At 43.6% G+C, this 15,635-nt stretch overlaps 1 protein-coding gene across 4 annotated transcripts in view; it reads right to left on the bottom strand.

Moving 5' to 3' along the window:
• FAN1 (FANCD2 and FANCI associated nuclease 1) overlaps positions 1 to 15,635 on the bottom strand; it is a 46,050-nt gene that overhangs the window by 18,686 nt on the left and 11,729 nt on the right. For all 4 annotated transcript variants that reach the window (XM_008017201.3, XM_038009780.2, XM_008017199.3 and 1 more), the window contains exons 5-8: positions 10,439 to 10,672; positions 6,260 to 6,391; positions 3,928 to 4,036; positions 2,206 to 2,325 (exon numbers count right to left, since the gene is read on the bottom strand). In XM_008017201.3, the coding sequence (XP_008015392.3) occupies positions 2,206 to 2,325; positions 3,928 to 4,036; positions 6,260 to 6,391; positions 10,439 to 10,672 (595 nt within the window). The remainder of the gene's footprint in view (positions 1 to 2,205; positions 2,326 to 3,927; positions 4,037 to 6,259; positions 6,392 to 10,438; positions 10,673 to 15,635) is intronic.

The raw sequence follows: 15,635 nt of genomic DNA, 5'->3' as shown, positions 1-15,635 counted from the left end.
AACAAATACAGAAAGCCACAAGGAGACACCACTTCACACTTACTAGGATGGCTATAATCAGAAACATGGAAGGTAAGTGCTGGCAAAGAGGTAGAGAAACCGGAACCCTCACACATTGCTGGTGGGAATGTGAAACTGGTGTAAACACTGTGAAAAACAGTTCTGCCACTCCTCAAAAAGCTCAACACAGAATCACCACAGGACCCAGCAATTCCACGCACAGGTATTCCGAAAGGAACTGAAAGCAGGGTCTGAAAGAGGTTCATACAGCACTCTTAAAAATGGCTGAAAAGGTGGAAGGAACCCAGCGTCCATCGAGCAATGAGTGGCTAGGAAAATGTGGTATCAGATGCTACAGTGGAAGTGTGTTCAGCCTGGAAAAGGAACGGAGGCCTGACACATGCCACAATGTGGGTGAAGCTCAGAAACATGGTGCTGAGCAAAATACACCAGACGCAAAACCACAAATATCGTAGGATTCCACTTCAATGAAATGAATGAAATGAACGGCACAGTCACAGACACAAAAAGTAGATGAGAGGTCACCAGGGCTGGGGGAAGGGAAAGCGGGGCGTAGTTGCCTAATGGCTGCAGTGTATCTGTTTGGAGTGATCAGTGGAGAGGCAGTGGTCACACGTTTTGAGTGCCATGAATGCCACTGAACTGTACACCTAAAAATGGCTAAAATGCCAAATTTTAGGGATGTTAAATTTATTTTACCACGATAGAAACATAAAAAGTGAAAGAAAAAATAAAAACCAAGACATTGAAAATCAGTGAAGGCTCAGGCCATCCGGAGTTGAGTAGCTGAAAGGAATGAAAATGGGAGAATGAGACTCTGAAGGGCACCCTGTTCGCTGGCAGAAGACGGTGCCGGGCAGCGGCAGCCTGGCCTCGGAGAGGGAGGGCCCAGCTGGCTCCACCTCTGCCCTGGCCAGGCCTGGGCTGGCTGCAGGGCACTTTGCAGGAACAAGTACTCAGCGAGGAGATCCCTTCCTTGGAGACTGAGGTAAAGATGAAAGAACACTAATGAAATAACAAGAGCTGTGAGTGTGACCAGTAAGACCTCTGGGAACAGGTTAGGAGGAACCAGGCTTAGCTCAAATCTCAAAAATAAGCTCAGTGGCTTGTCTACCCCCTAGCAGAACTGTGAACAGAGGGGAAATCTGTACTCTCTTGAACTTTTATTTCATTGAAAGAAAGGTGACAAACACAAGCTTTCTCCTTCTGTATTTGGTTCTGGGCTACCAGATGCTTTCTCTTGCTATTTCAGCCTCAGTAAACACTGAGTGGTAAGGAAGCCCCACGCCCTCCTCCATGGGAGGAAATAGCTTTACTGGCTCTTTCCCTGATACTTTAGGTAACAAGGCACTTTTTCAGTTTACGGCAATAAAAACAAGATGTCATATTTCCTATCCCATGGTCATTTTTTTCCACCCCTACATCACCCCGATTCACTTAATGGGCCACTGAAAAAATCAAAAGCTCCCAGAGGCACAGTCCCCTCCATTCAACTCAAATGCAAGGCTGGAAGAGAGACAGGGTGGGGCCTACTGGCGGCCACACAAAGAACCACTGTTGCTGCCTAGCCCAGGGGCACAGGTTCTGCGGCCTCACCCTGCCTGCCTGCAGTGGCCACAGTATCCCTGAGCTTCCAAGTGCCCCCAAGGTCGCCACCACAGGGAGCACTGGTGCCTGCTCAAGGTCAAACAGCGCTTCCCAATGGCAGAGCCAAACACCTCACAGAAGCACAGAGTCACGAATAAAGGACCTGCAGTAAGACAAGGAAAGGAACGATTTCTCGCCAATCTTTCTACCTGCAGACCCTGTGCCACAAATGAACAAAGTCACTATTTCCAAAACAAACGCCTTCCTTGAAGGCACTTGCTGACGGCTGAGTCGTCTGACTCTCCGTCTCCCTTAATTCCTAGATCCTGATTCCTAAATCCCAGCACAGAGTCCACAGCCAGCCCATCTCGCCAATCAGCGAAGAGAAGACAAAAGCTTCTGTCGCCCAGGCTGAAGTCTCTGTGCTCAGGCTGTGCTGGCATCCCTGGTATTTTGGGGTTGGAAGAACACAGACAAAAGAAGAATGTTAACAAACGAAATACATGTTGTAAGATTTTAAGGCATTTAAGTTTGCCATATTTTAAAAGCTGATTCCAAAATGAAAAGGCGTTTCAGGTGTGTTTCATTACTGAGTACCGGTTCCAGGCGCTTCAAGTGCTGGTGTAAGTTCAGGGCCAGTCGATCCCACCATCGGCCTCTGTTGTCAGGACAGTAAATTCTCTGAGACAAAAGGCTTTCAAGTTCTCTGACGGCTTCCTATGGCAACAATAACAAAGAAAGCTCCTTAGAGTCACAGAAAATCCAGCTGTAATGACATTTACAAGCCCATAGGATTGGTAAAGTCTATTTATAATGCGTATCTTTCCATTCTACAATGAGGCCAAGGACCCGGAACTGACAGGACAGGGACTTTGAGGTGCCTTCTGGAGCGGGTGTGAGTTCCCTGAGGCATCCTTACTTTTCACCGGGTCCCTGCCGGCTGGCACTGGGGTACAGGCATCTGTGAGTGCTGCAGAATGTTCTCTGCAAACCAGTCAACTAGTGCAGAGTCACACAGAGTCAAGCTCCAGGCAGCTGAGCACTGGTCACAGTTGGCAAACCCACATACTTCTGGGAACACAGCAGGTCACAGGACCAACTGCAAGAGGGATTTGGGGTGGGCAGGAAAGGAATTAGGGGTGTCCTCATACAAACACTTCAACTCAACAGGGACACTCTCTAGTCTTAGATTATGTACAGACTGTTCGGTCATTCTGTTTGTTCATCTTCTGTGGCTTATGGACGTCTTTGCAATATGGAATGATTTACCCCCAAAAAATGTGTAAACCCCCATACACATGCAAGTTTGAGATTCACAGATTTCCCCAAAGCCCACCCATCGATCCCCCGGGATGCACAGACCACACGCCAAGAACCCAGCTTCGCACATCCTCTTTGTAAGATCCCATTTTGTTTTCTTCTTGTTTTTGATACATATATTTTTGACTATGCCTGGTCTGGAGATAGTATTTTCAATATAGAAATATCAAACACAACATAAGTGAAATCTAGCAATTTCACAAAGTTTAGTATAAGGATATGACAGATTTCTGATTTGTGATTATAAATTATCTCCAGACAATCCATGAGAGCTGACAGGGAAGAGTAAGGAAACGGGAGATTTCTCCCTCAGAGATTTCTGGGGACCTCCCAAGTCTCACACGGAGTTCTGAAAGAGACTCAGGCTCAGGCTGCAGACCTGTGGGGCACCCTCCAGGATGCTGGCCGCCACCCCTAGGCTGTCCTGGGACACAGATTCATCAACACACAGGCAAACAGAATAGCTGTCCGTCTTCACCTTCTTCTCTATACTAATCCAAGAGACAGCGGGCTGCCTACATTAAATATGCCCTCGTTGGCCAGGCACAGTGGCTCACACCTGTAATCCCAACACTTCAGGCCCCCCACTTCAAAGCATCAGAGGTCAAGGTGGGCAAATCACTTGAGACCAGGAGTTCAAGATCAGCCTGAGCAACATGGTGAAACCTCACCTCTACTAAAAATACAAAAATAAGGTAGGCATGGTAGTGCACTCCTGTAGTCCCAGCTGCTCAGGAGGCTGAGGCAGGAGGATGACTTGAGCCCGGGAGGTAGAGGCTGCAGTAAGCTGAACCATGCCATTGCACCCCAGCCTAAGTGAAGAGTGAGACCCTGTCTCAAAAAGACAAAGCAAAACAAATATGCCTCCCTTATATTACCGTGTGCTAACCAAATAAGTAGAAAATGCTGATCCCGACAGCTGTCCCTTACATGCTTAACACCGTCAAATCAGCAATGGGGCACGGGGGAGGGGAGGGGGACAGGGACCTGTGCTCTAACCTCATACATGTGAAGTCTCTGCAGTATTTCCACAAACAGAGACAAAATCCTTGTATAAATCCACCCAACAGTAAAACACCGCAGAAAGAGTGGCAAATCTTCGTGGCATCTAAAATGAAGACATATACCAGTAGTTTAATAATTTGGTTAATTTGTTATAAGACAAGAAGTGACAAAGACTGAATTCCTATCTTTTAAAAACATACATTCTAAATAAGTTTCAGTTGTGTACAATTTTCTACACCACAAACCTACATTCTCACAGCCAGCTGCCACGTCCTAGGTCACTCAGACAGTGGAGTAAGATGAGAACTGGTCATTCTAAACCAAGGTCAGCGAACTCCGGCCCACAGCCAAACCTAGGGCCTGCCACCTGATTTTCTACGTCCTGCAAACTAAGAATGATTTTTACGTTTTTAAATTGTTAAAATAAATCCAAGAGAATAATACACTTTGGTAGACGAAAATTATATGGAAACCCAAATCCGACGTTCACAAATGAAGTTAACTGGAACACAGCCAGGCTCATTCATTTGCATACATACTTCTTGTGGCTGCTTTTGCGCTACAACAGCAGAGTAAATTTGGTGCCACAGAGACCACACGGCCTACAAAGCCTAAAATATTCACTATGTGACCTTTTACAGAAGTTTACCAACCTCTGTTTATAGTAATCTAACTTCCTGTGATTTTTAAGTCAGTATTATTTCTTTATAAATATACAGTTGACCCCTGGACAACATGGGTTTAAACTGCATGGCTCCACTTACATGTGGATTTTCTTCTGCCCCTGCCACCCCTGAGGCAGCAAGACCAACCCCTCCTCTTCCTCCTCCTCTGCAGCCTACTCAATGTGAAGACAACAAGGATGAAGGCCTTCATGATGATCCACTTCCACCTAATGAACAGTGAATATGTTTTCTCTTCCTTATGATTTTTTTTTTTTTTTTTTGAGATGGAGTCTCACTCTGTCACCCAGGCTGAAGTGCGGTGGCGCAATCTCGGCTCACTGCAACCTCTGTCTCCCAAGTTCATGTGATTCTCCTGCCTCAGCCTTCTGAGTAGCTGGGATTACAGGCACCTGCCACAACACCCAGCTAATTTTTGTATTTTTAGTAGAGACGAGGTTTCACCATGTTGGCCAGGCTAGTCTCGAACTCCTGACCCACCTCGGCCTCCCAAAGTGCTGGGATTACAGGCATGAGCCACCACGCCCAGCCCCTTTTTATTTTATTTATTTATTTATTTTTTTGAGACAGAGTTTTGCTCGTTGCCCAGACTGGAGTGCAAGGGCGTGATCTCACCACAACCTCTGCCTCCTGGCTTCAAGCGATTCTCCTGCCTCAGACTCCTGAGTAGCTGGGATTACAGGCAGGTGCCACCAGGCCCGGCTAATTTTGTATGTTTAGTAGAGACGAGGTTTCTCTATGTTGGTCAGGCTGGTCTTGAACTCCTGACCTCAGGTGATCCACCCGCCTCTGTCTCCCAGAGTGCTGGGATTATAGGTGTGAGCCACCGTGCCGGCCCCCTTATGATTTTTTTAATAACACATTCTTTTCCCTAGCTTACTTCATTATAAGAATATAGCATATAATACATGTAACATATCCAATGTGTGTTAACTGACTATGTAATCGGTAGGGCTTCCAGTCAACAGTAAGCTATTAAGTAGTGCGGAAGTCAAATGTTACATACAGATTCTTGACTGTCTGAGGGGTCGGTACCCCAACCCCTGCATTATTCAAGGGTCAACTGTATATCCTAAATGATTTTTTGAAAGTGGCATCTGAAAATACTAATTTTTCTCATCACTATGTAACAACAAAGGAAAAAATGTCTTAACAAATATTGAAGATGTTTACCATTTTCAAACAAAATAAAAGATCATGTGCTGTGTATCTGAAACTCTGAAGTTCGCTTGAGCTGTCTTTTGCAGAGTTTGTAACACCTACTTGAATGTCCTTCAGAAGAACACACCTACCATGCTTCCCACATTCGTCCTGCTGCTGGCTTCCCTCACGTTTCAGTTCAGCTCACCAGTACTCAGGGAGGCCAACACCCCTACAGATGGCATGTGACCAGCCAAGTATGGGGTTGGCATGTGTGTTGCCCAGGGATCTGAGTTATAGCAAATTCACTTTAAACCTTCAGACATATCCTTCTATGGCACACAGCACTTTCACTCTAGACAAAGCGGGTACAAAATTCAATTCCACAGCTGGTTTAACCACAGAGCAAAAGGAGTATATTCTTCATGAAGAAAGCTACTGTAAGTGTTTGGAACAACCTGGTCAATGTATAAATTTTGGCAGGTACCTAGAAAAACTCTCACCTCAGAGAAGGGTGGTTTTTCAGTCTGTTCCAATCCCTTTTTGCACACTGAGCGAGCTCCTTAGCTTCTTCCCAGTTCCCGTTGGCCATTGCAGAAGAAATGTCACTCAGCATGTGCGTGGCTGCTGCATATCTGGAGGAAAATGCCATCCAACTTCCAAATAAGAATAAGCATTCCCATAGAATGACCACATCCTAGCCACTAGATCTCACTCTGAAAGGCAGAAGTGTGTTTTTTAAAATATGAGGGCCACTTACATTTTATTCTAGTAATCATTTCTCTTAACTACATCACTGGAGTGGCCCAGAACTGATACAGAAAGCCCAAGTGGAAAGATAAAAACATTTATGCTGTATCATTACATAACATGTTCCATTCTATCAATGTGATACGGATCAGCTCATCCTTCCTGATTCTGGCACTCATCCATTCACTCATTCAACAATGTGACAGCAAACATGTAAGTGACGTCAGAATTACAGTCAGAGGTAGATCTGATGATTTAATCATTTACAATCAGAGCCAGCCAGAGGGATGCTGCCCAAGCTAAAAGAATTACCTGGAATATTTCAAAATAACTAAGGGATGCTCTTTGGGAGATGGCAATGCTGAAACGTCACAACACAACTTAGCTTAAGAAAGACAATTTTTCATCGCTCCTTTAGCTACCAAAACACAAAGACATTTGACCAGCAAATTCTGTTAACACTTTGAGTACATGTTCATTGTATTTTGGTCTCATATCTAAAAGAAAAGCCTAAAGCACAAAATACCAGTATATACAAACACTGTAAAGTGAGTAAAGAAACTGCCTCCAAATGTCAAATTTTGCTCACAAATTCTTAGATCTAATTCTTTTATAATATGCTGTTCATTCAGTTCCATGGCTTCAAACACTGTCCATATTCCAGTGACTCTCAAAATGTTGACTTTTTCCAGGCCAGACCCATTCCCTGAGCTCCTGAGGGCAAGTCCAGTGCCACACACGACAGCTTCAACCAAACGGCTGAAGAGCACCCCACACACTGACGCCTCCAGCACCAATCCCCCTCAGTGGATGGCGCGCCACCCAAGGCAAAACACCAGAGCCATCCTTGATCCACTCCTCTCCTCGCCCACATCAGAATCAAGTCTTGTCTTTTCTGCTTCCCAACTGCCTCACACACATTCACTTCTCTCCACTGCCGCTGCCACCAACCCAGTCCTGGCCACCCCCCCAATCTTAGCCAGGGGTCTCCTGAGTTCCTCCAACTCAGCAAGCTCTTTCCTGCCTCAGGGCCTGTGCACATGACCCTGTGCCGTGCATGCAGGCACCCAGACCCTGACACGGCTACCTCATTCTCATCCTCAAGTCTCACTTCAAATGTCACCTCTCCAGGGCCACTCTGTCGATAAAGAACTTCTCCAGCCTGCCTCTCAATTATCACAGCACTTCTCACACACTTGAAATATTGTTTATTTTCTATCTCCTCAGGGAAACATAGCCCCATGACGGCCGAGGCCCTCTCTTGTGCACTGCTACAACCCCTAACCAAGTCACATAATAGGTACTCAACACTCATTTGTACTGAATGAATGAGAAAAATTTTAAAAGGATAAATTATCTCAAGTACAGAGGTAGACAACAAGAGTTTCCTGGCCAGGTATCACATTACCAGATATTGTATACTATTACCTTTTCCAGAAGTCAATTAAATCCATTTTCATTTATATGTTAAAGCCCTCTGCTTAACCAAGGGAGTTTTCATTATTTTTATTATCTACAGCACACTTACTTTCTAGAAAGAATATGAGACGCCTTTTGAACTTGTCAACCGTGGTTTTGTCATAGAACTTGGGTATAACATTAATAATGACAATTAAAATAATAACAAACATGTAGTAGCCATTCCTCATAGGCCAGGCTCTAAGCACTTCCCATTCACCCCACTCATGTCTATAAAAATATACTATTATTCTCCCCATTTGACAGATGAGGAAACTGAGGCACAGGGTGAGTTCACAGTTCATTGGTATAGAAACTGGAACTTGGCTTCAGAGTATACACTCTCAAAAGCCAGAAAAACATAAAGCCAATAAAAACAAAAAAGGTAAAGAAGATATGAGACAACTGAAAACAGGGTAAGAAGAAATATCTTATTAGAGGTTTTAACTAAAAAAGTTATTCCAATTGAACACAAATAAGATACTGAGCTTCCTGACAGCTAAGGTAAAATGGGCAAAATCAGATTATACTGACGCTGCTGTGATCCAAAAATTTCAGTAACTTACTTCTTAAAGCACATGGCTTTCCTAGAAACACTTCAAGGACTTTCCTAAAAGCAAATATCAGAATCAAATTTGGTTAAATTTGAGTCAGAAATCCAAATCAAGAATCAAGTGACATTTTAGGAAATCCAAATTAATTGTTTTTATCAAAGGTTTTTTTTTAAGGAAATCCAAATTTTTTTTCTGTAAGACCTACACTATTCTTTCTTTTCAAAACCTGCTTTTTAATACTGTAATCCCATTATTTTGTTTGGCATCTATTATTATTCTTAATTAACATAAAATTGCACATATTTATGTGGCACAGTACGATACTTCAATGCATATATGCAATGTATAATGATCAAACTAGGGTAATTAGCATATCCAGCACCTCAAACTTTTCTAAAAATGTTTTAGAGATGGGGTCTCATTATGTTGCCTGGGCTAGTCCTGAATTTCTGGACTCAAGTGACCCTCCTGCCCCAGCCTCCCGAGTGGTTAGAAATATAGGCATGTGTTGCCATACCAGGCATTGCCTCAAATATTTATCATTTCTTTGTGTTGGGAATATTCTAAATCCATTCTTCTATTTAAAAATATATAATAAACTGTTGTTATAGTCATCCTACACTGCTATGGAACAACAGAACTTATTCCTTCTATCTAGCTGCACTTTTGTGTCTGTTAACCAACCTTTCCGTGTCCCCCTCCCCTCTATCTTTCCCAGCCTCTGGTAACCACTATTCTACTCTCTACTTCTGTGAGATCCACTTTTTTACCTCCCACATATGAGTGGGAACATGCAGTATTTGTCTTTCTGTGCCTGGCTTATTTCACATAACATACTGTCCTCTGAGCTCATCCATGTTGCCACCATGAGAGAATTTCATTCTTTTTTATGGCTCAATAGTACTCCATTGTGTATATGTACCACATTGTTTTAATCCATTCATCCACTGATGGACACTTAGGTTGATTCCACATCTTGGCTATTGTGAATAGACTGCAATAAACATAGGAGTACAGATATTTCTTCAATATACCAATTTCTTTTCCTTTGGGTATATACCCAGTAGTGGGATTGGTGGATCACATGGTAGTTCTTTTAGTTCAGAAACTACTTTTATTGGACAAACCAAATTTTCACTAAATCCATGTGCCAATATACATTAGTGACAATTTCTAATTTATCATCTGTATATCTAATTATCATATGTATGATATACAGTATACAAGTCATTAATAGCTTTACCTAAAGTGTTATTAATAAGAAAACATTCATCTTCAGTCTTGTTCATACCAACAACATATTCATAAGCCAAGTCTGTTAAAATGTCTGTGTCAAAAAATACAGGCCGAGGGCGGTGGCTCATGTCTATAATCCCAGCACTTTGGGAGGCCAAGGTGGGCGGACTGCTTGAGTCCAGGAATTTGAGACCAGCCTGGGCAACATGGTGAAACCCCATCTTTACCAAAAAAATACAAAAACTAGCTGAGTGTGCTGGCATGTGCCCGTGGTCCCAGCTACTTGGGAGGCTGAGGTAGGAGGATCACTTGGGCCCAGGAGGTCGAGGCTACAGTGAGCCATGATCATGCCACCGCACTCCAGCCTGGGCGAAATCCTGTCTTAAATTAAAACAAACAAACAAACAAAAAATACTCCCTTCCAAAGGTACTTGGAAACATAAACCAGAGAAAGTTTTTGTAGTTCTAATTCAAAATTCCTTGGGTTTTGGCAACCATAATCTCAGCACACTTCTATGTTTTCCCTACAGTCATAGAAATGTATATAAGTGGGGCAAAAAATGATTAAAAACTGTTTTGGCTGTGGACTTAATGTTTCTATTTTGGCTGGAAAAAAAATAATAAACCTTTTACTACATTGTGAAATACACATATAGATATAATAATGAGCTAACATCATCTTACCTGATAAGATCATCTCTGTCTTGGAAGATTTGGGTTTTCCGATTGATGGTGTAAGTAGGAAACTCCATTCGGCCAAGGTTGACCAACAGGACCGTTGAAAGCTGTCCCTGACCTCCACAAGCGGCGTCTTCATCTTCCATGGAGTCGGTCAACGAAAACAACAGCAAGATCCGGGAAAACACAGCCCTGGGGCCTTTACAGATTCGTATTGACTGTCCAGCCAAGGCTTTGGCTCTGAAAAATGTACAATGTAGAAACAACTTTTAGCTTTTTAAGCATTTGGATGTCAGATTTTACAAATTATTTTCATCTAAAATAAAGAGAAATGACATTCACTATTTTAAACACTGGAGCATTACTTAACTGCTCTGGGACTGAGAGCTCACCCAGGGATACACAGGAGTAAATGAATGTACATCTCCAAATGGTTCCACTCATGGTTTGGCTCCATACAAGTGCTTCCTTCCTCGGCCACACAGTAGGATGGGGTTTACCCTGGTCATGAGTGCTTCACATACCAGGAAATCTTTCAGAAAAGTATTACCTAGTCAACATGAAGCAATTCTCAATTTTTTACTCAAGTGATGATTTAGATTAAATAATGGTATTTCTTTAAAATGTCATTATCAAAGGCTCTGGGTAAAACATCGGATTTTGTGTACCAAGATGTGGTGCAAATGTATACACTGCAGTTTGGTGCTGTTCTCTAATGCAGCAGTCAGCAACGCTTTTGGCACCAAGGAGTGGTTTCATGGAAGAGAATTTTTCCATGGACTGGGGTTGGGGGAGGTATTTCGGGATGAAACTGTTACACTTCAGATCATCAAGCAATAGATTCTCATAAGGAATGCAGCCTAGATCCCTCACATGCACAGTTCACAATCGGGTTCGCATTCCTGACAGGAGGTAAAGCTCAGGAGGTCATGCTGTCTGGCACACTGCTCACCTTCTGCTGTGTGGCCCAGTTCCTAACAGGCAATGGACAATTATCTGTCCCTGGCCTGGGGTTGCAGACCCCTGCTCTAGTGTACAGAATGGTCCAGCAGCATCTCTATTCTAGGATAACACTGGAGTGAATTCAGTTCCATTCTGGATGTCTGCAAGGTGGGCTTGGAGGTCTAAATTAAACCCAGGACCATGTGGGCCCTCTGACTCTAGCAGCTTAGACACCATCAATAGCAGGGTTTTTCAGCGTCAGCACTATTGACATTTAGGCTAGATAATTCTTTGTTGTCAGGGGCTGTCCTATAAATTATAGGATGCTCTGCAGTGTCCTGTCCCTGGCCTCTATTCACTAGATGCCATTAGCTTCATCACCTCCAGTACCAACAACCAAAAATGTCTCCAGATGATGCCAGATGCCCCCAGTTGAGAACCACTGGCCTAATGAAAGATGTCACACCCTCCTGGTGCAGAAGCTACTAAATCAAAAGCAGCACTGCATCCCTGAGGGTGTGGGAGAGATGAGTGCCACCATCACGGAGTTGAAGGGGAAGAGGTGGGATTCCTATTACACCACCACTGAATTGAGAGCCACTCATCTACACACTGCCCCAAAGTACCCATTTCATCCACCTCCATGCAGAGTCCCAGGGACGCCCCCAGTGGACACAGCCTCCAGCCTGGAAAAGGAAGCATTAAACGCAGAAAACTAAGCAGTGACTCCTGCAAGGATTAAAAAAGCATAAATAATGTGCTTTTCCTGTCTTCATTATAACAGCAGAGTAAGAGCACCAGGCAACTGCCCTGAAATTCCACTGCTGGGCTTTACATCAGAATGAAAAAATAAAGGACAACCTTAAAGGACAGTAGTTTTTACTAGAACTAAAACAGCCTTGAGGATTCTATTTTCCTACAAGTCCAAAGTCAGTGATAAAATACGTTCATCTTATTTATTTTAGCTGTTCTATGCTAAGTGTATATACCAAGAAACGGTTGCTAATTTTTTTTTTTTTTTTTTTAAGATGGAGTCTCGCTCTTGTCACCCAGGCTGGAGTGCAGTGGCGCGATCTCAGCTCACTGCAACCTCTACCTCGCAGGTCAGGCAAGTCTCCTGCCTCAGCCCCCCAGGGAGCTGGGATTACAGCCACGTGCCACCACGCCAGGCTAATTTTTGTATTTTTAATAGAGACAGGGTTTCACCATATTGGCCAGGCTGGTCTTGAACTCCTGATCTTGTGATTCACCTGCCTCGGCCTCCCAAAGTGCTAGAATTACAGGTATGAGCCACTGTGCCCAGCCAGAGAGCTGCTAACTTTAATGTTTACTTGCCTATAAAATGTTACATATAAGGTTAACATCAAATACTTAAGAAATACAATTAGATAAAGAAAGGACTTAGAAGACATTTAACATACCACACAGATGAGGATTCTATACTTCTCAAGTCAATTAATTACAAATATGTGATTTATTAAAGTACTTTTTAAAAATCTGTAATACAAGGCTTTTTGAAGTGTTGTATTGACGTTTTTCTTAATAACGTCTGCCTTATTATACCTATGTTTCATTAAAGATTAGTATTTATAGCACCTCTCCAACAAGGATGGGCTCATAACAACTGAAATATACAAAATAAACATAGAAAATAAATAACAACATAATTTTGAAGTGTTTTTTAAAAGCATCCTCTCATTTCATCCTCAGTGACTCCAGAGTAGTGAATTCCCAGACTAAAGTTGATATAGTTTGATTATATAAATAACATGGGCAAAAGAAATCAATTCTAAAAGTTTTTGTAATTTTCAACTGAAATAGGTCAAGGGCTTCTCAAGGACAAAAGAAGCCACTCATAGGAACAGCTCCAGTCTCCAACTCCCAGCGCCAGCGACACAGAAGACTGGCGATTTCTGCATTTTCAACTGAGGTACTGGGTTCATCTCACTGGGGAGTGCCAGACGATCGGTGCTGGTCAGCTGCTGCAGCCCGACCAGCGAGAGCTGAAGCAGGGCGAGGCATTGCCTCACCTGGAAAGCGCAAGGGGGAAGGGAATCCCTTTTCCTAGCCAGGGGAACTGAGACACACAACACCTGGAAAATCGGGTAACTCCCACCCCAATACTGCGCTTTAAGCAGACAGGCACACCAGGAGATCATATCCCACACCTGGCCGGGAGTGTCCCACACCCACGGAGCCTCCCTCATTGCTAGCACAGCAGTCTGTGATCTACCGGCAAGGCAGCAGCGAGGCTGGGGGAGGGGCGCCCGCCATTGCTGAGGCTTAAGTAGGTAAACAAAGCTGCTGGGAAGCTCGAACTGGGTGGAGCTCACAGCAGCTCAAGGAAACCTGCCTGTCTCTGTAGACTCCACCTCTGGGGACAGGGCACAGTAAATAATAACAAACGCAGCAGCTCTGCAGACGCAAACGACTCTGTCTGACAGCTTTGAAGAGAGCAGTGGATCTCCCAACATGGAGGTTGAGATCTGAGAAGGGACAGACTCCCTGCTCAAGTGGGTCCCTGACCCCTGAGTAGCCTAACTGGGAGACATCCCCCACTAGGGGAAGTCTGACACACCACACCTCACAGGGTGGAGTACACCCCTGAGAGGAAGATTCCAAAGCAAGAATCAGACAGGTACACTCGCTGTTCAGAAATATTCTATCTTCTGCAGCCTCTGCTGCTGATACCCAGGCAAACAGGGTCTGGAGTGGACCTCAAGCAATCTCCTACAGCTATAACCTACAGCTGAGGATCCTGACTGTTAGAAGGAAAGCTATCAAACAGGAAGGACACCTACACCAAAACCCCATCAGTACATCACCATCATCAAAGACCAGAGGCAGATAAAACCACAAAGATGGGGAAAAAGCAGGGCAGAAAAGCTGGAAATTCAAAAAATAAGAGCGCATCTCCCCCGGCAAAGGAGCGCAGCTCATCGCCAGCAACGGATCAAAGCTGGACGGAGAATGACTTCGACGAGATGAGAGAAGAAGGCTTCAGTCCATCAAATTTCTCAGAGCTAAAGGAGGAATTACGTACCCAGCGCAAAGAAACTAAAAATCTTGAAAAAAAAGTGGAAGAATTGATGGCTAGAGTAATTAATGCAGAGAAGCTCACAAACGAAATGAAAGAGACGAAAACCATGGCACGAGAAATACGTGACAAATGCACAAGCTTCAGTAACCGTCTCGATCAACTGGAAGAAAGAATGTCAGCGATGGAGGATCAAATGAATGAAATGAAGCGAGAAGAGAAACCAAAAGAAAAAAGAAGAAAAAGAAATGAACAAAGCCTGCAAGAAGTATGGGATTATGTAAAAAGACCAAATCTACGTCTGATTGGGGTGCCTGAAAGTGACGGGGAAAATGGAACCAAGTTGGAAAACACTCTTCAGGATATCATCCAGGAGAACTTCCCCAACCTAGTAGGGCAGGCCAACATTCAAATCCAGGAAATACAGAGAACGCCACAAAGATACTCCTCGAGAAGAGCAACTCCAAGACACATAATTGCCAGATTCACCAAAGTTGAAATGAAGGAAAAAATCTTAAGGGCAGCCAGAGAGAAAGGTCGGGTTACCCACAAAGGGAAGCCCATCAGACTAACAGCAGATCTCTCGGCAGAAACTCTTCAAGCCAGAAGAGAGTGGGGGCCAATATTCAACATTCTTAAAGAAAAGAATTTTAAACCCAGAATTTTATATCCAGCCAAACTAAGTTTCATAAGTGAAGGAGAAATAAAATCCTTTACAGATAAGCAAATGCTTAGAGATTTTGTCACCACTAGGCCTGCCTTACAAGAGACCCTGAAGGAAGCACTAAACATGGAAAGGAACAACCGGTACCAGCCATTGCAAAAACATGCCAAAATGTAAAGACCATCAAGGCTAGGAAGAAACTGCATCAACTAACGAGCAAAATAACCAGTTAATATCATAATGGCAGGATCAAGTTCACACATAACAATCTTAACCTTAAATGTAAATGGACTAAATGCTCCAATTAAAAGACACAGACTGGCAAACTGGATAAAGAGTCAAGACCCATCAGTCTGCTGTATTCAGGAGACCCATCTCACACGCAGAGACATACATAGGCTCAAAATAAAGGGATGGAGGAAGATTTACCAAGCAAATGGAGAACACAAAAAAGCGGGGGTTGCAATACTAGTCTCTGATAAAACAGACTTTAAACCATCAAAGATCAAAAGAGACAAAGAAGGCCATTACATAATGGTAAAGGGATCAATTCAACAGGA

The sequence above is a fragment of the Chlorocebus sabaeus genome, chromosome 26 (genome assembly GCF_047675955.1).
Source record: "Chlorocebus sabaeus isolate Y175 chromosome 26, mChlSab1.0.hap1, whole genome shotgun sequence".
NCBI lineage: Eukaryota > Metazoa > Chordata > Mammalia > Primates > Cercopithecidae > Chlorocebus > Chlorocebus sabaeus.
Note: the sequence above shows the minus strand (reverse complement) of the source record. Positions and strands in the feature narration are given on the sequence as shown.